General features: G+C 38.1%; 1 protein-coding gene across 6 annotated transcripts in view; it reads left to right on the top strand.

The window, feature by feature from the left end:
- The window catches only part of SLC10A7 (solute carrier family 10 member 7), a 250,878-nt gene that overhangs the window by 63,335 nt on the left and 163,100 nt on the right, over positions 1-24,443 (top strand). For all 6 annotated transcript variants that reach the window (XR_004230006.1, XR_004230007.1, XM_031941416.1 and 3 more), the window contains exon 5: positions 13,434-13,472. Coding sequence is in view for 4 of the 6 variants with exons in the window: in XM_031941416.1 (XP_031797276.1) it covers positions 13,434-13,472 (39 nt within the window). In the remaining 2 variants the exon portion in view is untranslated. The remainder of the gene's footprint in view (positions 1-13,433; positions 13,473-24,443) is intronic.

The following is a 24,443-nucleotide window of genomic DNA, read 5'->3' as shown; positions in this document are numbered from 1 at the left end:
CTGCGAGATGGTACAGAGTGAGTGAATTCCAGAAATGGGAGCCAGCTTGCCAGAAAGACATGGATATGGAAAATGGCATGTTGTGTGAAACTCGCATGCGAAATTCCCAGAGATTGGTTTGACGGGAATAGAGTGTGTGTGAAAAGGGATTCTTTGGGGGAAAAAATTGGAAATGTAAATGAGTGCTCTGCTCTTAGGGGCTTTATATAATAGTTTTAGGAGTTTAACTTGCATTTTAATCATATCAGTTTGGCATCTGTTTGGAGGATGAGTTGTAGACAGATATCCTGGAAGCAGAAAGACCAAGTATGAAATTGTTACTGTTGTCTAGGTGAGAAGTGATGAAGTCATGAACTAAGGTTGGTAATGTGTGACGGGAGAGAATAGAGTGGATTGCAATTGTTAGCTTAGAGATAGACTTGGAGATTTATCAAAAATATAAAAACAACTATTTTATATTAGTGATGTATAAGAAAAAATATTCACAAGAGAAAATCCAAATTGCTACTACCTCTGATTCTTTTAACATCTCAACCAAATCAGTCTTTCTTTTCAGTCTAATTGTGAGAAAATACTTTTGCATACTAAAGAAGCAAAGCAGGCATTAGATTTTTAAAAGGTGGTTGGAAATGGTAACAGGCATCTAGCTTGTTTTGGAAGGGCCAGCTTGCACAATAAATGATTTTGGTTGAACAGGTAAGGTGTTCTTTAATGTTGAACCATTTTGTCACGTGATTTTTTTTTTTTTTTTTGATAGAAGTAGGGTGTGCATTTTAAGAGTTATTTAAGAGTCCCTGTGTGCTTAGAAAATAATCTGAATATATGTTCCTTTTTTCAGCCATACCACATAGTAGGTTATTCCATCAATGCAAGAAAATGACTCGGAGCTGTAGCTGGAACGATATGTAAAAATACAGCTTGTGAAAGATTTCCTTTATTAACTGTCATCATCCACAGAATATATGTTCAAATAAACGTTGTGTAATAACTAAATTTGAGATTAATAGGCCCCTTAAGAAACAGCGAAGTCATTCAGAACAGTCAGTGAAAAATAGGCTAGGAGGTGGAAACATGCACATATTGTCCTGCTTACATGCTCTCTTTGGTGTCATTCCCATTTATCACTGTCGGCCAGCTCTGTTCTCATTAAAACACTCTTGCACAAAAGCAACTTAATTTTCTTAAGAGGAGAGGACACCTGATTCAATTTAGCACCCAGAACCAGTAACGGGAATATGGTTTTTTTTTCTTTCCTGAATTGAAACTAATAGTTACAAACATTTCCCTGTCCCACTTCTTACCAGTTCACCCTAAGATGATGAAGGATATTAAATACCTTTTCTTTCTCTGTTCTCAATAAGCAAACCTGGAGAAACAGGCCAGCCTTTAAAGAAAATATAGCATATTAATGAAAAAAGCAACTGGCTTCCAAGGATTAGATAGGAAATGAAAATAAAAATCTTGGAAAATTCCTGAAATATTTTTAAGACAGAGAAATGAAAATGGTCATTAGAAGATTTGGGTCCATTTATCGACACGTGCCTCCAAATTCTTCTTTCTTAAGACAAATGAAGACCATGGAAGAGTTTTGCAATATCTTTTTTATTTTTATTTTTTTATTTTTTAGTGTGAATTATAGGTTTTTTTAAACTTGTCTTTTAGAGTTTTTAAGGTTCTAATTCTCTTAATAGTGGGCTCAAGCAAAGCAAGATCATCTTTTCCTTTAAATTCAAATATGGTATATGAGCTTACTTTTGAATAGATGTCTTATATACTGAATTTTCTGTGACATGGATCAATAATAATGGAACACAATTGAACACACTGAATATTTTACCAATTTGTTTAACTCAAACTGTAGTTATTGTGGAATCTATAAGATGATAAAAGATATCATTAAGTAGGTAAAATTTAAGTGTTTTTGTAATTGAAGTATTTATTACCCAGCAATGGAATGTTCTTATGATTGTATTCTGCTTTTTAAATTAAATTAGATTATTTTTAATTGGTAAGATTTTTTAGGATTTGAAGCCAGAAAAGGTCTATAGAGGCCACTTAGCCCCACACATTCATTTTATAGGTGGGGGACTGGGACCAGAGAGAGGAGAAGTGACTTACCAGGATTCATTCTGGTTGTCATTGTCAGAAACAGAATTAGAATTCAGTTCCTCTGAATCTCAAATCTACTCCCTTTATCTCATGTTGCTGCCACTAACACTTTAATTCATCGGAATATCATTGATGGAACAATTTTTCTTAATTATAAGTGGCATATATTTCTCCACTTTAGTGAAAACAAACTTTTTTTTTTTAACAGTGCAAACACATTGCAAGGGACTTTGGAATGATGAAAAAGGGAATTAACCCATGAAGAAACAAATTTTTAAAGTTAAAATTTTTGTTCATGCTTTTTGTTTCTTTTTATACCATGGCTATTTCTCAGTATCCATCCCCATACCCCTCATCACCAATTGAGCTCTTTTTTGGAGCAGAGTGACACTTGAACCAAACTGCATGATGTGTAATGGGGTGCAGCGATACTCTGTTCCATAGCCCGCTGTCTCTCTGCTAAGAGAAGAAATAGGTTTAATCTTCCCTCTTCTGGGAAGCTCATGGGTACTCATAATTAATGAGAGTTCTGTTGACATTGTTCTGATCCTTCCTTGTGCTCTGCAGGACTAACAAGTCTTGCCCTTGGAAATCAAGCCTCCTATAGAAAGGAAGGCAACAAGCATTTATTAAGTGCCTCCTGTGTGCCAGCCACTCTGCCATGAACTTTACAAATCTCATTCGATCCTTACAACAACTTTGGGATTAAGGTGCTTGCTGTGAGCATCCCCATTTCACAGGAAGAGGTTATAGGACTTGTTCAGGATCACACAACTAGTAAGTGTCAGAGGCTGGATTTGAATCCAGATGTTCCTGGCTACAGGCTTGCTGTTCTATCCAGTAGCTCATAGTTTATTAATTCTTGGTTTAGGGATTAAAGTGGAAACATTTTTAGTTTAATTTCCAGCTCCTAGCATTATGCCTGGCTCATTATAAGTGCTTAATAAGTGTTTATTGTTTGACTAAGCAATCTTGAATTTGGACTGAGTATACAAAAACATGAAGCTCTCACCTGTGAGAGGCTTGGAATGGCAGAAGCTCCCGTGGGGATCCCTTGAAGGTTCTCTCCAGGATGAGATCCTACTGTTATAATTTTTCCCCTTGCTTAGGCCTCAACTCTCTGTAAATGGTTAAAAGGATGTTTTCTCTTCTATAATTTTAGACACTGATCTAGCCGGTGGAACTGGAACATGATCATTTCATTGACCAAAACTTATTGGTCTTGTTCAGATTAGTGGCCGTTAAGCCTTTTCCAATCCAACCTAGTTTTCTGATTGCTCCCTTCTTTCTCCCATTGGCACGCAAGTGCTTGGGTTGTATGGAATCTTGCTGGTAAAAATTCATAATTTTTTTTTGTGTGTGTGTGTGTGTGGGGCGCGCGTGCGTGTGTTTCCTGTTTTCTCAGCAGTGTAAATTCTTCTGGAGCAGGACCCTGCCTTTTATTTCCTTTGTCTCCTCTCTGTGAGCAGGGTGGGCATTTAATAAATGTTGTTGGCTGGCGAGTATTAACCATGGTATTTTTGAGTTCTAAGAGTGGAAATTTCATGGGCCCATTAATGTTTTGGAAGCTCTAAATTACAGGTTATGAAATATGATATGTATGCTGTCTCCTGGTGCATTCAGACAAAGAAAGATGATAAAATGTGCAGCATTTTTATTTTCTCTCCTCCGGAGGTGCTTGATCTCATTTGAACATGCAAAGGAGAGAAGGGCTGTGATTCAGCAAGTGCCCCTTAAGAGGGGGGGTAGAGAGTAGTGTGAGAAGAGAATCTGGGCTTGGAATGAGAAGCCTTCCTCCTCCCTACAAATTCTGACTATGGTTTAAAAGCCCTTGGGACTGTAGCTAGTCCTAGTGCCTAGTCTCCTCCTCTGCTGAAAGTGAAAGGGTTTTTCTACCTCCCCCCATTTGCTTTGTCTCTCCCATTAGAATGTAAACTCCTTTTTTTTTTTTTTTTTTTTTTAAATTTAATAGCCTTTTATTTACAGGTGATATGCATGGGTAATTTTATAGCATTAACAATTGCCAAACCTCTTATTCCAATTTTTCACCTCTTACCTCCCTCCCCCCTCCCCCAGATGGCAGGATGACCAGTAGATGTTAAATACATTAAAATATAAATTAGATACACAATAAGTATACATGACCAAACCGTTATTTTGCTGTACAAAAAGAATCAGACTCTGAAATATTGTACAATTAGCTTGTGAAGGAAATCAAAAATGCAGATGGGCATAAATATAGGGATTGGGAATTCAATGTAATGGTTTTTAGTCATCTCCAGAGTTCTATCTCTGGGTGTAGCTGGTTCAGTTCATTACTGCTCCATTGGAAATGATTTGGTTGATCTCGTTGCTGAGGATGGCCAGGTCCATCAGAACTGGTCATCATATAGTATTGTTGTTGAAGTATATAATGATCTCCTGGTCCTGCTCATTTCACTCAGCATCAGTTCGTGTAAGTCTCTCCAGGCCTTTCTGAAATCATCCTGCTGGTCATTTCTTACAGAACAGTAATTAGAATGTAAACTCCTGATGGGCAGGGACCTGTCTCTAGTGCTTAGGACACCAATTGACACTTGGTAAGTGCTGATGAATGGGTTTTTTCCCTTTCATAGTCTAATCTAAACCTGTAGTTTAGGGCAGAGAGAGCATAAAGCTGGCACCTGTCCCTAGCTGGAGGTACTTGCCACCATTTCCCCCTTCTCTGACCCAGAGTGGGACCAGTGTAAAGTGGTGAAGGAAGCGACAGCCTCTAGGAGCCCTTCCTTGGCCTTTGCCTTGGAGTCCTCAGGGGAACAGAACAGGGATGGTCTTGGATATTGGATAGCTCTCAAAATCCACAGCCAGCCCTTCCTTGGTGAAAAAGGAGGGGCCTGTGTGATTCAACATGCTTATTACCCTGTCATTTCTGCCCATCTGGTTGTAGTGCCTAGTGTAAGGGACAGCGCCAAGATGAGAGGGCATTTACAGCAGAGAGGGCTGAGGCTGGCGCTCATGGGGAGCTGTAAGGCACTTACCTCCCTGATATTAATACTTACTCTTGCTATATCACAGGGTTGTAAGGAGGCACCTGATCCCATTTCCCCATTTATCTCTCCCTTCTCTCTAACATGTTACTTTCTTTGCACTTAGAGTACCATAACCTTGGATAAGGTCTTGACCATCATGTCTTACTTAGACTATTTTAATATGCATCAAATCCGTCTTTCCACCTCCACTCTCTCTCCCATTTCCAGTCAAGCAGCTGCCAAAAGAATATTCCTGATGAACAGGTCTGACGTGTTACTTCCCATTTCAGAATTCCTTTGGTCCTTAGATAGGGTGATTGTTTTTTGAGTCTTGGACCCTTTTGGTGATCTGATGAAGCCTTGATAGGACCCCTTCTTGGAACAATGTTTTTAAATGCATGAAATAAAATACACAATTTCATTTAAAAAATACATAAATAAAACACAATTTCATTTAATAAAACAATAATTTTATTAAAAATACAGAAGAAAACAATTATATGGAAAAAGCCATTAAAAAAAGTCCCTAGGGCCCTTCATTAAGAACCTTGCTTTAGATCAAATCCAGACTTCCCTGCTTCCCTACAACTGCTGTTGTTGTAGGATGCATCCCACAATTTAGATATGATCTCCCTTACAGGTTCATTTAATATCACTTCCTTTATGCATCAATTCCAGGCAAATGTGGCTATTGACTTTCTTCCTTGGCCCTGCTTATATTTCCTCCACCATCTCTACCTGTTGAAATGTGCTACTTTTATCATGGGATATTTTCTGTTTGCCTAATTCAAGGTGATTTTTCCTCCTTAATTTTGTTATAGCGCTTTGTATGCTTTCTTTGTATTTATCATATTTGTCATGTTTGCTCCATTTTTGTGTGAGGGCGTTTATGCAGACCTACCACAATCTGGCACACTGTTGGTCTGTGGTCCTTGTTCTTTGAATTGCATTGAATCGGATCTTCCACTGCCTCTCTGTCTGAACCCCGAGCTTCAGCTAAGCCGGCCTCCAGCCCATCCTTTGGATGGGCCGTACCTTCCTCTCAGTCTTGTGTCTTGTCTCATGCCTCCCTTCATGGCTCTATGAAAATCCTCCCACGACAAGCCCAGACAGCTTTCTCCATGAGGCTTTTCTGCTGCCTTGGAGTTCTTTCACCTTTGCTAGGATATTTCAGTGTATTTCAACAAGCATTTATTAAGCATACTGAGAATGCAGGGACAAAAGTGAGTGAGGAAGGCATCTCTCCTCAAGGAGCTTTTATGTTCTCCTTGGGGATGAAACAGTCGAGTCAAGTTAAATATACACAAAGTGATGCTGAGAAATTTCAAGTGGGAGAGAAGTCTATCAGATTTAGAAGTCTTTTGTTAGGAAGGAGTTAAGAATTCCTTAAGGCAGCAAGGAAAGAGGGCAAGCCCGGGCTTTGGGACAGTTTTCACAAAAGCCTGGAAGGAGCAGCCTGGAGGTAGGTTGACTAGAATTAGGAGGGCATGAAGAGGAGTAGTCTGGGAATAAGACTGGAGCTGAGTGGTGGAGAAGGGCGGCTAGGGACGCCACACTGCACAGAGCTCTGGGCCTGTGGCCAGGAAGACATCCTCCTGAGTTTAAATATGGCCCTAGGCACTTACTAGCCCTGGGATCCTGGGCAAGTCACTTGGTGCTGTTTGTCTTCCCAAGAAGCAAGCAGAAGATTTCGGATTTGATTCCAGAGGCTATGGAAAATCTTTGAGCAGGGGAGTGATGGGGTTAGATTTGTGTGTTAGTAATGGACCTTCCTTTGTACATGGTTATTTGTGTGTCTTATTCCCTCTAATGGAATGTATGTGCTTTGAGGGCAGGAAATGGGATGCATTTCCCCTTTCCCTGCAACCCTTAGCATGTCATGCCCATTTTGGAAAGATTTGTTGAATAAATAAGAAGAATGACAATTGAAATTCAATGGCGATTTTTTTTAATTTAAAAATTTCAAATGAATTTTCATGTGCCTTATGATCATCATTTCCCAAAGCATTTATTCAGTACTGATTGCTGTCTTAGACTAATATTTCATTAGTGTCATATTGCAATAAAGCTTTTCCAGTCTACTAAAAACCAACAGATAGCCACCAAGTTTCAATTTTTAAAGGGAAGGAGACAATTTAGTGAGTTGGAGAGGGCATTTTAGGAATAGGATGGAAGAGTTGAAGATGAAAATGGAATGACTGGACAAAATGAGAGAGGACTGATATGGAAGTGGTAGTTCAGGGAACTTTCTTAAAGGACTTTGAAAAAGAGAAAAGATAGGCCTTCTTTTCCTGAGCTGAAGCTCCTTTTTTCTGATAGACCTTGGATAGGGGTGGGGTGGTTGGTTGTTCATATATAAAATAAAGGTGTGGAATTAATAAAATAAAGCAAATGTTAATGATAGTATGGGTTGATCACAAAATTTTTAGACTTGATAGATACTTATTAGCCAGTTGTCATGTTCTAATAGTCCATGATATCACTGATTTGGTGATTTCTTCTGAACATGGAGAAGTCGTCACTTATCTGTGCTTGTTTAGCCTATGTAATTCTTGTACTGGTTCTCTTATAAGTTTGGCCTTGAAGGTCCAACCAACATGGAGGACACCTTTCTTAGCTTCTCTTAGCTCTCTTATAATCTACCTGTCATTTTTTTATTCTTGCCATATGATCACATCATGTTCTCTTCCTTCAAGATATCTTTTATTCCTGTTCAGAATTCCTCATTAGTTATCTGTTGTAGCCTGCTTATACCAACATGAGCCTCCAACTATTATATGGCTTAAATCCTTGTTCCTTGTCCTATTTGTCCTATAACCTTGTCTTATAGAAGTTATAATCTGGATCCAGAGAATGTTAGTGAACCTCTCAATTTTTACCAATTATTCTTTCCTATATTCAATCTCTATCCCCCCCCCCTTTTTTTTACTAGCCCAGAACCAAGTCATGTGCACAATTTACTGATTCAGATCACATGTTTTTTTCTCGTCTATTTTCCCTCAATCCAGTCTCTCAGAACTTAAAAAAGTACATTTAGCTATTAAGGGTTCCTCTTTTATTGTTTTGACTATCCATTATTGAAATCTTTTCTTATTTAGTATTATATATGTACATGGCTCACCACCCCAAATAGATGCATAATCCTTTGAAGGCATGTCTGCATATTCCTCACAGCACCTATCACAATGGTTTGCATATAGTAGGTGACCAGTATATGTTGAATAACTGCTTCTTGCAAAATCCTCACAGCAGCCTCTGTTGTCTATCTATCTTATCCTACTTTACATACCCAAACCTATTTCAGTCATATCATTCCCTTGATCATAATCTTACTATATTTTCATGCTGCTTGTGACATTAAATCTACCTGGTATTCAAGGCCTTCTAACTAATTGACTCATCTTCTTTAACATCATCTATCCTTATTTCCTCTTATAACTCCTTGGCTCCATCTAAGCTATTCTTCAGCCAGATTTTGGCAATCATTTCTGTTCTTGCCAGAAACTCAAGAGTCTTCCACTCTCATACAGATTGTTTTGTGAAGGCAAATTATGACATCTTTTCCTTAATTCTTACTTAGTCTTAAATCATTGAACGGATGTTGCCTCAGACCAAAAGACCAAGGTCTCCCACTGCATCCAGGACCATCGCCAGTCATCTTGACCTCTGTTTGACACTGTACCCTGATGATTCGGGGAAGCTGGGGGCTGATGATTTTGTACAGCTCTGCCTTACTTAAATCCAATTCACTTGCAAGTCAAGACATGACCCTCCTGATGTCATTGGTCCTCTCTGATAACAAAGGATTGCTGTTGGAGAACAATAATCTGTGGCTTGTGATTCGTTGTTTGACTTTTGAAGGTCAGAGAACTATCAAATTTGATCCCAAAATTTCTTGTTTGCCAGAATCCATTACTGCCTTAGGCAGGGGTGGGACTGAAATAGAGATGACTGAATAGTGGGTAAGACAGAGCTCCTCAGTGAAAGAAGGGAGGGGTGTGTGTGTGTGTGTGTGTGTGTGTGTGTGTGTGTGTGTTTTCATATCTATATGTGCAGGGTATCACAAAAGTCTCAGTGTATAAAAACACTGAGACTTTTGGTGTTCCTAGCATGTTTGTATTTCTGCATATATATGTTTCAAGGAGAAAAAAAGCCTGATTCAGAGGGGGAACTTTCATCCTAAAGTTCCCATTTGTGCTTATTTTTTAAAGTCAGGGCCAGGAAAGGCAGAAGAAACAAGCCGGCTATCTGCTAGGTAGGGTTCCTTGTGGGTGAGATATATCATTGATCAGCTCTGTTTACAGAACTGATCACAGAGATACAGAGATATTTAGATTGGTATTCCCAGTGCTTAGATTGGTTACCTGGTACATGCTAAGCACTTAATAGTAATCTCTTGATGTGACTTGATGAGATTTTCATTGTTGTACCCGTCAGTCAGACTCAGTTCCAATTGTCTCTGAGGTTTGTTTCAAGGGTGCAGAGCTGGTCCAGAAATACAATTAAGAGAGAATATTTCATTTTCACCTAAAAGTAAATTCACTAAATTGTAGCAAGACTTGAGTGTGGGAGTTGAGTGTGAAAGTTTGATGATAGTAGAGACAATTAAACCATGCAGACCACCAAGGGAACCTCCACATTTTGAAAAATTCCATAGATTGTTAAGGATCAAAATTCTCCTGGTATAGTGCCTGAAACACAGCATCTCTTTGTCCCACTGTACTATGCTTGGAGTGCCAGAGGGCAAAACTTAGAGCAGTGAGTGTAAATTAGAGGGAGAGGCAGGTCTTGGCTCAGTATAAGAAAGTTTTCTAAAAATAAGAGCTATCCAGTGACAAAATGAGATACTTCATATTATAGTGAGTTCTCCATCATGGGATTTGGGCAAAGGCTGGCTGAACATCCATTGGGGATGTTGTTGAAAGGATTTTAGCAGTGCATGGGAAGTGGGAACATGAAGGATTTCATGCAACCATGGACCTGCTTGGCAACAATGGTCTGATCCACTTTGACCTCTTGAGAGCCTGGTGAGGCTAAAACTTGGTTCTCTTGGTTCTGTATTCATTGGTAAGAAATTTATGCACAAAATGAGACTTTTGGTAGCCTTAGATACTCTGCCATATCAAACAGTTGTGCTCTATTAGGTAAATAATCATTTATTCTATGCGAATTAAATATTGGTCATTGCTATTTAGTAGCCTCCCCCCCAAAACAAACCCTCAGATTCACCTGCATTCATAAGCATAAACAAAGCAAATGTTTAGTTCTTTGTTACTGTTTGATTCTAATGGTCATGTCAGGGATCCACTTCTGCTTAAGATCATAGCTATAACTACACTTGACCCATTTCACAAATGTCTGCTCGTGAAAAGGATTAGGCATCTGAATGAGTTCAAAACCATCGTCACAAATTCAGTGGTGTGTATGTAGACCTTAGGAAATTCATTATTGTTATGTTAACATAGTACATAATAGTAATACATCTGTAGAAGAGATTTTTCTTCTATTCAGATAGCATAAGAAGCTCAGGGGAATGGGTAGATAATGACATGAAAACTGTTCAAAGTTAGTGTTTGTTTCCATTTACTTTGAGTCTCCTATACTTTGAGTGCTTCCCTATTTCTTTGAATACTAGGGAAAGACTCATCCATTTGATACAACAAACTTGTACTAAGCAACCTAGTGTGTGTCAAACAATTCACAACATGGAGCAATGAACAGAATACAAGCCTTAGCTTCTTCCACAGGTTAACCCAGTAATATTTCTGTGCCATAGGACAGAAGCATCAGACATAGTGTCCAAGCAGATTAAAGTGAAATTGGAAAATATTTGACAAAATAAATAGAAATGCAATTTTATACACACACACACACACACACACACACACACACACACACTATAATACAACAATACACTTCCAGTCAAATATACAGCCTGCGGGAATCTTTCTGTCCAGATTCCTGGCCTGGATTTCCATGAGTTGGACACCACTGCCTCAGACATTTCTCTAAGACTAGAACGGCCATCTGGTTGGATGGAGACAGTGTAGAGCTAGAGCTGAATACACTGATGAAATCACAAGTCTGGAACCAGAACTACTTGGTAGCCACTAGGGTTGCAAAGACTGTACATTCAGCCTGCACAGGATAAGATAGGGACGTACTGTGAGTTCATTGGTATTGGGAACTCTTAGACTGGTGCCTTTTCTCGAGAGCCCTGAGGAGTTAAGTGACTTTCCCACAGGGTCAGAGGTACAACTGAATTTTGATCTTCCTGGCTCTAAGATTAAGCTGTATCTATCATATGACATTTCCCTCAAAAACAAAGTATATATGAATAAACTCCAATAGAGTGAGGGCACTGAGAAATAGAGGTGGAATAATCAGGAAAGGTTTTAAATAGAGCTGAGTCTTGAAGGAAGTTTTGGGTTCTGAGAGACAGAAGAGAAAAATAAATGCATTCTAGACATGAGGGAATAGCCTGTGAGTGCAGAAACCATGTTAGGTGGAGGATGTGGCTGGATTACTCTGTTGCCTGGAACATAGAGTGTGTGAAGGAGAGTAAAGTAAACTGGAGCCGGATTTTCCTGGACCTTAAATGAAAGATAGTGTATTTATTCCAGAGGTAGTAGGAAGCAACTGAAGCTTGCATGATAAGACCTGTAATCAAGAAGGAAATAGATATTTGACAACTGTGTGCAGGGTGGAAAGATTCTGGAAAGAATGGGGACGGAGTTCAAAGGTGGGAAATTTATTCATTGTGAATGTAAGATTTGTTGTAAGCCTAAAGTATAGACCATCAGAATTAGAAAATCACGGAGGTTTTACCCTCCTGGCTACTCTCTGATTTTTACTTCTACCACAAAGCTTTCTCTCCTTTAATCCTTAGCAAAGGAATCCAATAAGTAAGAGGTGTTAAAATATGTTGCTGTAGTTTACAACTGTCATCTGTAATGTTTTATTTAGCTGTATCTTTTTCCATTGCTCCCTCAGCAACACGGAGCACCATATGCCATTGTCCCTGTCAGGAAGCAAAGGTTCCCTGGTCTGTGCCTTTGCCTGTGTTTATGCCACAGAGGAACTGCAGTCCAGTGCCATCTTTTATTGATAGGGCCAGCAAAGGAGGAATCTAATGAAATTATCAAAGCTTTGAATTAATTATGAACTTGAATAGGAGAGCTAAGCTCTCTGGAGCCAGGGATCTCATTACCCATTCACTCTCATTGCATCCTCTTATGGAGCAGAAGGCTGGTTCAGATACAGCTCTTAGCTTGGCTTTGGACTTTATTCAAACTTGCTAAATTGACATCCTTTTCTTATTGCAGTGTGGCTGAAAATGTCTATGATGATTAATTTAATTCTGCTCGGGAACTCCAGGACATGTCAGTAGCAGGCTTTTCACTTCACTCCTATCTTTTCTTTCTTTCTTTCTTTTTTTCCCTTTCTTATATGAGCTTTTTGTTTGCTTGTTTTACCTCTTTTCTATCATCAAATTGGATGCCACACAAGTTTCTATCCATTTGGGGAACTGGGAGAAGCATTCAAGATTCAGGTATAGCTTCATCGAACATAGTGGTTGATTTAAAGTTAAGAGCTCTCTTCCAGCTACCTTGGGTTCCCTGGATACTTAGGTAAGACTGCTAGCTTCTAAAGCCATTGCCAATTGTTTCCTGTCTGAGTCTGAAAGACTCCTTGGACTGACCTCTTGCATGGGTGTTTCTACTTGAGAATGGTGGGTGCTGCTGCTGAATGACTTGTTAACTGGGTGGGCTTTTGCAGTCTTCCCTGATGTGTGCAGTGTGGGGTTAATGGCACAGCCTGAGAGCTCCCCTTGTAGCCGATGGCTTCAGTTACTCGTGTGCATTGAGCAAGGGGGCTAGGAACTTGCTGAGGTGACCCTGCCGTCATGGGTATTTCAGTCAGAAATCTAAATTGCTGTTTTCTTGGATGAATAAATCAGCCTCTGATTGCTTTGTGTCCAGTAGGCAGAATCAATAACTATGAGGTTGCTATTCACATATTGGGGATGATTCTTTTGTTACCTGTCATAAGTTTGTAACAATGAGTAGCAAGCCTTTTCGGCTTGCCATTGAGACCCATTATTTATGAGTTCCTAAGCTGCAGCTCATCTGTCTTTGTAAACTACAGGCCACTGGCAATTTTTGTTAGCAATGGCAAACTTTGCCTAATGGTAGATGGGGTTCTGGGGCTGGGAACTGGAGTGTTGGGAGGAAGGAGGGAGGGAGAATGGCATTCTTTGCTTGCACTGTGACTGTTGACTTTTAGTTTACTTTTCCTCTTTCCTCTTCTCTGTAGGCAGCAGCTATATTTAACTCAGCCTTTGGAAGTTTTTTGGTGAGTAATGCAATGTTTAAATCTTTCTCTGAAATGACTTTTTGGGAGTTGGTGGAGGTCAGTTATTTGGAAGACTTTGGCGAAAGCTGAAAACATTTTTCAGTTCTGTTAAATGTTCCTGTACCTTTCTATTCATCATGGCCTGAATAAAATTACTTACTAAATAAAGGCAATTGATCTTCTGCAGTGTACTCTATATGCCTGAGTTTAATATGCCATTGAATGGGTTAAAGGGAATCAATTATAACACAACGTTTCTCTTTATAGAGGTACTGTCAATATATTGATTATTTAATGAGGTCTATTAGATTACTATTATTTTCTATCAAGGGGCCAAGGATTTTGAAGAGGAAACATGACCCAGCTGGTCAGAAAGGAGATGCTAATTTCCTTGGTGACATGTCATTTATTTTGTATGTTTCATTGACATTGGAGCCACAATCCTGGGTACTTCTGAGAAATCTAAGGGAAAGACCAGGAGGCAACTTAAAGGTCAATAATTTGCAAAGATTAGAGAAATCATTTTTTTTTTTCTTTTAGGCATCAGTCTCTCAACAGAGAGAGAGAGACAGAGAGACAGAGACACACAGAAAGAGCGAGAGAGAAGGGGAGAGAGAGAGAGAGAGAGAGAGAGAGAGAGAGAGAGAGAGAGAGAGAGAGAGAGAAGGGAAGAAAGTCTAGACTTCTATACAATAAGAATTAATTTTTTAAATAAAGAATAGAGAATTGTAGTCTGTTTCCTTTAGTGGTTCTTTTAAAACTGGAAGATTTGGCAAAGTTTTGAGTTTTTAAAAAATTGCAAAAGCTGCTTGAGTTTTGGAGGGTTGTGAGTAGAATGTTTTGATTTAAATCCTTGAACTTAGGTGAAATACATGAAGATAAATTAAAATACTTTTCAGGGAATATATTTCTCATTTAAGCAGTTAGATTATGCTGATTTATATATAAAAACAAAATCAATTAGTTTGAGGATAGGATTGTCCTAAATTCAAATTCATTTCATATCACCACCCATTATATATCCAATGGTTGTATCCAGAGGTTGTATATCCAACCTCTTCACCAATATATTTGCTGCTATTACATTAGACTCAGACTGTTGATTAAGTAGTTTAAAATTAAGAATAGTATAATAGTTAAGAATTGTGCTAAGACTTTGTCAAAAATATGTACTTTTATAAATATATTTATGACATATATTTAGTGCCTTTTAAAGTTAGGATATTTTGTTGTACTAATTGTACAGTTTTTTTGAATTATAAATATTGTACCATTTTTGTCAGATTTTAAAGATTCATTAATAGGTTATTTAATTGGTCATAATTCCTGATTATTTTTAGCTTCTGTAATTGCTTTATTGAGGTAATTGCTTTTACTTGTTTACATTTTATTTTCTGCAGAGTGATTTTTAAAAGGTTGCTTCTTGACCTACTATATTATGCTATTTTTCCAAGACTATAAATTACATTTGAGTCTTTGATCTCCATTGGTGGAAAGAATTTTAATAGTTATTAAGTACAGCTAAGTATTCCTTGATCCTCTAGCTTTACTCCTTACACTTAGAATCACAAAATTGCAGATCTGTGCTCAAGGAAGGGAAACAAAAGAAAAAGAAAAGGTTAGCAAAAAGATATTCTTGTATATCTTGTATATTATCAGTCTGGGAGAATAAAAAGGTTTTGGATTGTGACCGTGCCTCTGTCACTTGCTAGTCATGTCATCTGATGACCTTGGTCAAAGTAGTTTATCGTGACCAAGGTAAGTTTCTGAGGATCATAATACCTGTAGCACCTATATACCTTAAAACGTTACATAAATATCAGTTATTCGCACTTAAAATGACAACAGGGTTTGACCTAATTGGAAGTCAGTTTGTCATAAATTAGGAGGTCATGTACATTTGCTGACCAAAACCTGATTCCCTCAGCTCCATATTAACTCTAGAAATTTGAGATTTTTTTTAGTCTTCATTGTGACTATGGAATGGAGACAATTGCTTATCTATTGATACACTGTAATATCGATACATTAGCTTTTCTTGGGTTAATCCTTGCTGCAACTGGAAAATCAGCCCAGTTCGGCCTACACCCATGACTACCTTCAGCTACAGAAGGTCCTACTCCTGTATCAGCATTATTACATTCTAGCACCATAGTCGTTGCAGGTATCTTCCTCCTAATCTGATTTAACCCCATTACACAAAACAACCAAACAGCTTTTACTATCATACTATGCCTAGGAGGAATTACAACTCTATTTACCGCCATCTGTGCTATCACCCAAAATGATATCAAAAAAATTGTAGCTTTTTCTACATCAAGTCAACTAGGCCTAATAATAGTAGCATTAGGCCTAAATCAGCCACACCTGACATTCTTACACATTTGTACACATGCCTTCTTTAAAGCAATACTATTCCTATGCTCCGGCTCCATCATCCATAGCCTCAATGATGAACAAGATATTCGTAAAATAGGGGGGCCAAAGTTTCTTAAACTGTAGGTCACAACCACAAAACTGTGATTTATTATAATTAAACATTTGATTGGTATGTCTATTTTTTATACTGGTAAAAAGGGGTCACGAGTAGAAAAAGTTTAAGAAGCCCTGACCTGTGTGATTAAAACCTTCCTCCCTCTGCACATAGTAGGTGCTCAGTCAGAGTTGTGTGAAAATGGCTTAGCCTTCCTTCTGTATGAAGCCCCAGGATTGGGGAGGGTGGGAAGAAGAGGGCCTGGAGCTGGCTCCTGATGGGTAGGTGACATTGAGATCGGGAGAGATCTGACAGAGATCCTGAAAGCGAGGAGAAGGCGGGGAAAAGCAGAGCAGCTCTTGCTTGCTTGCCATCTTCCGTTCCTTCACGAAACATGAATTACCAAAGCTGGGTAGGAGTTTTTGGTAGGATGGGGCTAAGAAGAGGGAGCAGAGTTAGAGCTGAAGGCGGCTTCTTTTCCTCCATAGGCCTCTACCTCTTCCGGCTGCTCCCTCTCTGACCAGGCTTGAGGTTCCTTCTCTCTGACAGGCCCAAGTTACAGTCAAGAACAGATGGTTTAATAGATTCTAACTCTGTAATTTTCAAATGAGAGACATTTCTTCATGGACTTTGAAGGTTTGTTTTATAGATAGAAAACACCCAGATGTACTTAAGATCCTCTGGTTGTTTTTATTCAGTCACTTAGTCCCGTCCAACTCTGTATGACCCTATTTCAGATTTTCTCGGCAAAGATAGTGATTTGCCATTTCCTCCTCTAGTGTGTCCCCATTTTACAGATGAGGAGATGAAGCCAATAGGAGTTACTTACCCAGGATCACATGGCTAGTAAGTATCCGAGGCCGGGTCGGAACTCCCATCTCCCTGCATCCAAGACAGGTGCTCTGTCCACTGCGGTATATTCTACTGCATAACAGGCTGGCCTCAGAATCAGGAAGCCCTGGGTTCGAAGGCTGCCTTGGACAATGCACTGAACTATTCTGCTGAAGTCATTTACATGTCTCATGGTCGCCAGTCAGCTCTCTGAGGTGTTCTCCGTTAGGTATGAGTTACCAGTCTCTCAGTGGAGAGCCTTCCCCCCACAGATAAAACTGCGTTGCTCTCCTTCCCTTCCCACACCCCTTTCTCTGCCCCACAAATTGTCTTAAGTGAAGATTCAGATGACTTGAGCTAGTGGGGAATAGGGGAAAGAGACCTGAACCAGAGGCGGGAAACCTCAATTCTTGTGGCTTTCTGTGAGTTCTTGGGCAAGTTACTTAACAGTTCAATTCAACAAACATTTACTAAGCACCTCCTTGTGTTCCTGGCACTGAGAGTACCAAGATAAAAAGGAAACAGTCTTTGCCTTTACAGAGCTTACATTTTACCAGGGATGGAGTGGGTGTGGACAGAAATACAATACAGGTAAAATAAGTAAATGGGATGTCATTTTTAGAGGAAGAGCCTTAATTGTCTATTGTAAAATGAAGGAATTGAACTAGATGTTCTTTGAGGTCCCTCCTAATTTGAAAATGCTATGTTCTAATATTCAGCATTCCATGTTCTAATAGTCTATGTTCAAATATTTGATAGATCAATATTTCATATTCTAGCATACTGTATTCAAATAGAATACAATTCATTATTCCATGTTCTTTCATGAAATAGCTTTGCTCTTCTATAGTCGATTCCTTCTTGCTCTAAAATTCCATAATTTGAGACTTTTATTGTTAGGAGTAAGCATTTTTCAGGTATTCACATATGGGCATCTAAAAGAAATTTAGAATTCCTGATTGCATTTTAAATTTTGAATGAAAATGTATTGATAAGATGAATTTTTTTAAAGGGAAAAACAATCTTCAAAAATTCTTTCTGGTTTTCAGGTAGTTGGGGGCACTAGATAAAACATTGTCCATATTTATAGCAAGCTTCGTAACATCCCAGGTCTAATTAAAACACAGTGTTTTAAAGAACTAATTGTTACAGAAAACTGTTTTTATGTAGCTGGGTTGGTAATAACTAATGATAGATGAATTCAATTTACATAAATTTCAGACCAAGAGAATATTTTAGAATCATGCCATGGAGGATTGCTTTAAGTTAAGAAGTTAATGTCATTATCTCCTCCTCATTTAAAGAGTTCGCTTTACAATAATTGTAAAGCATAATAAGCGATTTGAGATTTCTCACTTGATGGGGTTTTAATAAAATCTGATAGCATTTTAGTAATTCTGGGTGGTTGTTGAGCAGGGTTTTTGCTATTATGAAATATCCTAATGAGGGAAGGGATGTGCATAAGGCCAAGTTCAGCATACTTGAATGCTGTTTTGGACACATATAAGCAAGGAGCATTTCTCAAACACAGGGCATGGTGATTCTCTGGGGAATAGGATCAGGGATTTCAGATGTCTTTGTTTAATTTCAAAAGGTTGTTTGAGAAGTATTAGTAATTTATCAAAGTTACAATTTAATTGTGTGATTTGGTCACATTCTAGCTTGAGGTCTTGGAGGAGGAATTTTTCTGCTCAACCTCTCACCCCCCCCCCCCCAAAAAAAAAAAATTTAATCTAAAAGGTAACATGCCATTGGGCACGTTAATTTGGTATGAGTCTTGTATTCCAATGAAGTTCCACAATATTCTAGCAATTGGTTGTGAGCTGGTGGAAGATCTGCTCACTGAGCCATCCATGGCCAAGTGAGCGATGAATCATGTTTGCTTCTGGACATTATCTTTCAAAAATTGATCTTTGAAGATTATTATATTTGTTTGCAGTGAGAGAGCTGGCCCCAAATCCTTGAAGCCCTGGGTCCAAGACCAGCCTGATGTTGGTTCAGAACCTCTTCGTTTTCAAGGCAACTCCCCAGGACTGGTGCAGAGAGGGTTTCCAGTCTGCACTGACTGTGAGGGGGAGAGTTGGCTCACCTGGGAGTTCCCCATACTCCCAAAATCACAGGTGCAGTCCCAGTCAGCTAGGGACTAGCCGCTAGGCAATACCGTGCATAGAGCTCTGGGCTTAGAATCAGGAAGGCTGACCCCACCTAAGTCACTTACCTACTCTTGACTTGTGAAATGGGAATAATAGCAGTGTCTATCTCTCAGGGTTGTGAGGATCAAATGAGATCATATTTGTAAAAAGTGCTTAGCTCAGTGCTTAGCACAGTTCCCTTATCTTCTTCTCCCCATCCCAGTTTCTGTTTCCAGATATCTTACATTTATTTTGAGAAGAGGATTTGGGGGAGGAGGGGAATTACATTTTTTTACAAGATATCTTTCATTATCACATTCTCCTCCTTTGATGTGGTGGTTGTTGCTATTTCCAGAAGCTCATCTAAGAAGAATACATCAGGAAAGGGGAAAAAATTACATTTAAAAATCTACTATCCATCTCTCACTCTTGTAGCTTAGTTTAAGTACCTTAGTTGTCCTCTGGCCTTAGCTCTAGTTCTCACCAGTTTCAGTTTTTAAATCTAAACAGAACAGATATATTGCTTGCCTTCTCTTTAGGTGAGGGAGAGACTGAAAGGATAGAGAAAATTTGGAGCTTAATAAAAAAAAAAAAACCCATTAAAAATAAATAAATAATAGTTATTAAAAAAAAAAAGAAAATAAGCAACAAAAGAATCCACGATTTTTATATAGCTATTATTTCCCTACATTTGCTCCCCTCTACTCTAATCATACCCCTTTCTCTTCCTTCTTTGGAACAAAAAAATGCAGTGTAGAAAATAAACAGCCACGTTGTTTGACAGTATGCCTCTGCACCTAAATTCTACACTTCTCTGCCAAGAGGATTCATCATCGTTCTTTTCACTTCTGTCCAACATTGGTGGGGGGTGGGGGGTGTATGGGCTGTTAACTTCCCAACCCTTGCTCAAAAATCTACAAGATGAATGAATGTTGCAAAGGGCATTTGTAGACTAAGGCCTGAATCCTTGAATACTTTTTCATTTCTTTAGAAGTGATTTTATTTGATTTGTGTTAATTCAGTATTCCCTTTTCATGCACTACATAAGATTATTCTGATAGTTTTTACTCTAATGCTAACTTGCCCAAATAATCTACTTTGTGTTCTAAGCTCTTTCAAATGTTTAGAAGTTGTCTTGTATCTTCTCTACAAGTAGAGAATACTTTTAGTTCCGTTTTCTTCATTTAAAAAGAAGTTTCATCCTCATTTAAAAAATCATAGTCATTTCTAGAAATACTTTTCTCACCTTCATTCCTCAATTTCTCTCAGTAAATTGACCCTTTTCCTATAACATCCAGTATAATATACAGTATTTTTCCTTCTTATCTGGGATTGGTGGGAGGGGAGTAAGTTTCCTTATGTGTTACCTGAGACCATTTGTTTTTCACTTAGTTCTTGTAATTTTAATTGTGTGTTAATTCTACAAGTCTTTTATCATAAGAATAATTAATTCCTACAGGTTGCTCTGAATTTTTCTTTTAGTCTTTTATTACTGTACAAAACTATCCCATTGCATTTCTATAGTACAAGATTTTTTTAAAGCCATTTTTCAATCAATGAGTACTCACTCTGTTTCCTTTTTTTTTTTTTTTTTTTTGCTACAAGTGGTGTTGTTATGGATATTTTGGATATTATGGATATTATTGGGCCTTTGTTCTTGTTCTTGGCCTTCCTGAGTTATATTTCCAACTTGTTGAAGGCTATAAACAGTTCAGTCCCTGTTCCTTCATGATTTCACATTGATTTCCCTGCCATTTGGCAAGAAATGGAATCAATTAGCAGCAGCAGTCAGTGTTGGAGAGATAGTGGGAAGACAGGCACATTCATTCAGTGTTGGGAGAACTCTGAATATGTCCATCTTTCCAGGATGTCATTATGTAATTATTAAAGGAAAGTGACTAAGCTCTTTTAAATCGTGAGAAGTGTGAAAAAGAATATAAATTCAAGGAATAAGAAGTGTAAGAGTTCACCTGAAGCCACTGTGACTCAGTGTGAAGGGATCAGTTTTAAAATAGCCATTAGGAAATTGACTTTAAGCGAAGTGAAAAGGGTGCTGGATGAAGCATGAGGAAATTTAGATGGAAATCCCAGCTTATTCTCTTTCCAACTGTGTGACCTTCAGAGTTTGGCCCTCTGAACTCCAATTTGATCATAGTAGCATGTTTCCTACCTCACAGAATTTTTGTGACTAAAGCAGTTTGCCCATCTTTAAAATGCTAGAGAATTTAGGTAAATTTAGAGGGCTAATAGGATAACATTGTACAGTGTATTTGAAGTGGGATGCAAAAACTTAGCACTCACCACTGTGCTATACAAACACTAAGCATTTAATAAGTCCTTAATAAGTTAGTTTCATAAGGTAAACTTAACAGGATAACAGAGCAGCTGATTGGGTCATTATACACTGTGTTTAAACCTAGATGTGAAAGCTTAGCATACAGTATAATGCTTTATATACAGCTGGCACTTAATAAGTACTTCTTCTTGAAAAATATTGGTGGAACAATTAGGTGGGTAGTAGATAAAATACCAAGTCAAGAAGACTCATCTTTATGAATTCAAATTTGTCCTTAGGCATTTGCTGGCTATATGATCCTGGGCAAATCACTTAGTGAGAAGAAAATCCACAGTATCTCTACTAAGAAAACACCAAATCGGGTCACAAAGTTTCATACACAATTGAAATAACTTGAATAAGAACAGAATCACAGCTGGAACACTAGCACCAAAGTAAAATGGCAGATAATTTGTTGGACACCCATTAGAGAAGCAACTTAGCAGGATAGGTTTAATATAGGTTTAATAACCCTAAACTTTTAAGTCTAGAAGATTTAGATGGGAATTTTCCCTCTGACATTTACTTAGTAGCTTTGTAATCATGGAAAAAGCATTTAACCCCTCTAAGCCTTATTTTCCTCCTTTGTAAAATGGGGATAGTAAAGTACCAGCACATTTATTTTTGAGGATCCAATGATGAGGTTGGTAGATAAAACACTATATAATGTGATTTGTTGTTGTTATGCTTATTATTCTACTACTACCTGACAAATTCCCTTGGGAGAAACTAAGACATTTAAGAAATGGTCTCTGTTCTCAATCTCAACTAGATTATAATCTGGTTGATAAAGTGTGACATTAATATGTAGTAAGTTAGATAAGGATAAAAGCTTAAAATAACCACTCAAGACAACAGCATCCTGGCATTTCAGCCCATAAATTTGAATGGGAAAAATTACATTTTTATTTTTATTTTTGTTAAGTTCTAACAGAAATTTACAATTTCCCTAACTTATTTATGAACATTTATAGACATAAAGTGGTTCATAGACTTTACCTGATTTCCAGAGGAGGTCCAGGGCACAAAAAGGTCTAAAAATCCCTGCTCTAGGTGATTTCTTAATCTCGTCCTCTAAGGATTGGGGGGGGGGGGGGGGGGGGGGGGAGAGAAAAAACAACAAACAAACAAACTTTGGGAAGGGAGGCTTTCTGAATGGGAGAGTGTAGGACAAAGGAAATCTCCATGATCCAACAGGAACTCTCTCCTCAGTCAATCAATCCATGTATAGCTTGTGCTTGCCTTTCCTAGGCAGAAAGCCTTTATGCCTTTGTGTTTACACATCAAGCAATATTTTTAGCACAGAAATATTGTGGTAATTGCTTTGTAGATTTGTTTCTCCTATAAGGTTTTATCTAAAATAGTCATCCTAAACATAAAATGGCCTTTGTTGCTCAATAAAAATGTATAGAATCTGTACCTATTGCATTTTAACAGCATAATGCCTTATATTACTTGACAGGACTTCTGCAGCAAGTAAATGCATTAGTCACAGTGTCCATTTTTCTTGCAAATTTGTGACATAGATTTAATTATGGGAATGACCAGCAACTTACTAATCTAATTTTAGGAGAGGCTCAGCCAACTTTTTTTTTTTATTTTAATAATGATGGATTTTTTAAAAAAGCAATGATTTCATTACTATTTAAAGAAATCCAGTGGTTTGGAACTAGCCAATTGACTGAAGTTATTTTATTACCCTTTAACAAATGCCATATGCCTTTATCTTTTTTTAAAATTAATTTTTAAAATGTCATTCCCCAAACTGTGAAAATTTTTGTCTGTATACATCTCTTTGACGAAAACAAACAAACAAACAAATAAATCAATAAATATCTCAAAGAAGACCTGGCTTCCTTCAAAGTATACCTCCTACCTGAAGATTTTTCTGATCCTTTCCCAGTAGTTAATACTCCTCTCTCTCAAAGTTACTTGTGCTTTTTTAAAATTTGTTTTTACATTTACTTTATTATTTTCTTATGTGCACATACTATATTCTCTAAACACACACCCAATCCAAAGGACTATAAGCTCCTTGAGGGCAGGGATTTTTGTATCCCTAGCACCTACTTAGCTTCCTTATACATAGCAACTGGTGAACAAATATTTGTGATAAATAAACTGAATAGAATGAATAAATATGAAGAATTTTTGGTAATTCTTATAATAAAGGCCAGCATATCAGTTCAGGTCCTGTCTCTGATAAGAACTGTCTTTTATGACTTTTCCCCCACCCTGGCAAGTCACTTAATCTCTTTTTCTAGGCAGTCTGCCAGGATTTTAAATTAAAGAGAAAGGTATTAGTAAAGGAAATTTCCATTACCTAGGAATTTCATCTCCCCTGAAATCAGGGCTCTAGTCCCTCTGCTAATCCTTATTTATAATAAGTTCTCTGGAACTCATGACCACTTTCATTGGTAGAAATTTAGATTCAATTTTCTGAAGTTGAGTCTTAACCTTCTAAAATAATGACTTCTTGACTACCTTAAACCTAATAGAAACTCCATCATTGTTATTTGATTAATATGCTTATCACCTTCCTCATTTCGTGCTATTATTGTATTAGCACAATTTCCCTAACATGGATGGGCTACAAAGTTTTCCCTTTTTCCCTATAAATGTGAAACACCAGTTCTTGAAGTTGTGGCTCCTTGGTTCTAGTGTCTGTGTTTGCTTCTTAGGCCTTGTCCCAGTCACGATCCACATTTGGAAGCCCCTGTAACTTCAGAAAAGATCTGGTAGATGGAGAAGCAGAGAGTTGAAGCACTGTGCTTCCTACAAGATGGAGACTTCTCCAGGTGCTGAGGAATAGGATAGACGTGCATTTCTAAATCTTGACCTTGAACCCCAGGTTCTTTCCACAGTGTCTGCTCCTCCTTTGTATTTTACAATGAAGCCGAGTCTGCAAGTTTAAAATCCATCCCTGGTCTCGGGCCTTTGAGGAATCATTGATCTCTTCAAAGAAACTTTGCTCTTGTGTTTTGGAGGAAAGTCGGGATGCCATTTGTTCTGTTGACGGTAATAAATGGTTGACAGTCACAAGCGCCTTATTTGGCTCTGCCTTGCACGGTTCTTTCAGTCTGGTTCCTGCTCCCTTTTGTTCTCAGGGAATCAAATGCATCCATTTAAAGCCTGAAACTTCAATCAGCAGAAGGACCTGTCATCCTGAATGCAAGAAAGAACACACATCTCTTTTCTTT

Source organism: Sarcophilus harrisii, chromosome 6 (genome assembly GCF_902635505.1).
Source record: "Sarcophilus harrisii chromosome 6, mSarHar1.11, whole genome shotgun sequence".
In the NCBI taxonomy this organism is placed as follows: Eukaryota; Metazoa; Chordata; class Mammalia; order Dasyuromorphia; family Dasyuridae; genus Sarcophilus; species Sarcophilus harrisii.
This window is presented reverse-complemented; position numbering and strand designations above follow the sequence as displayed.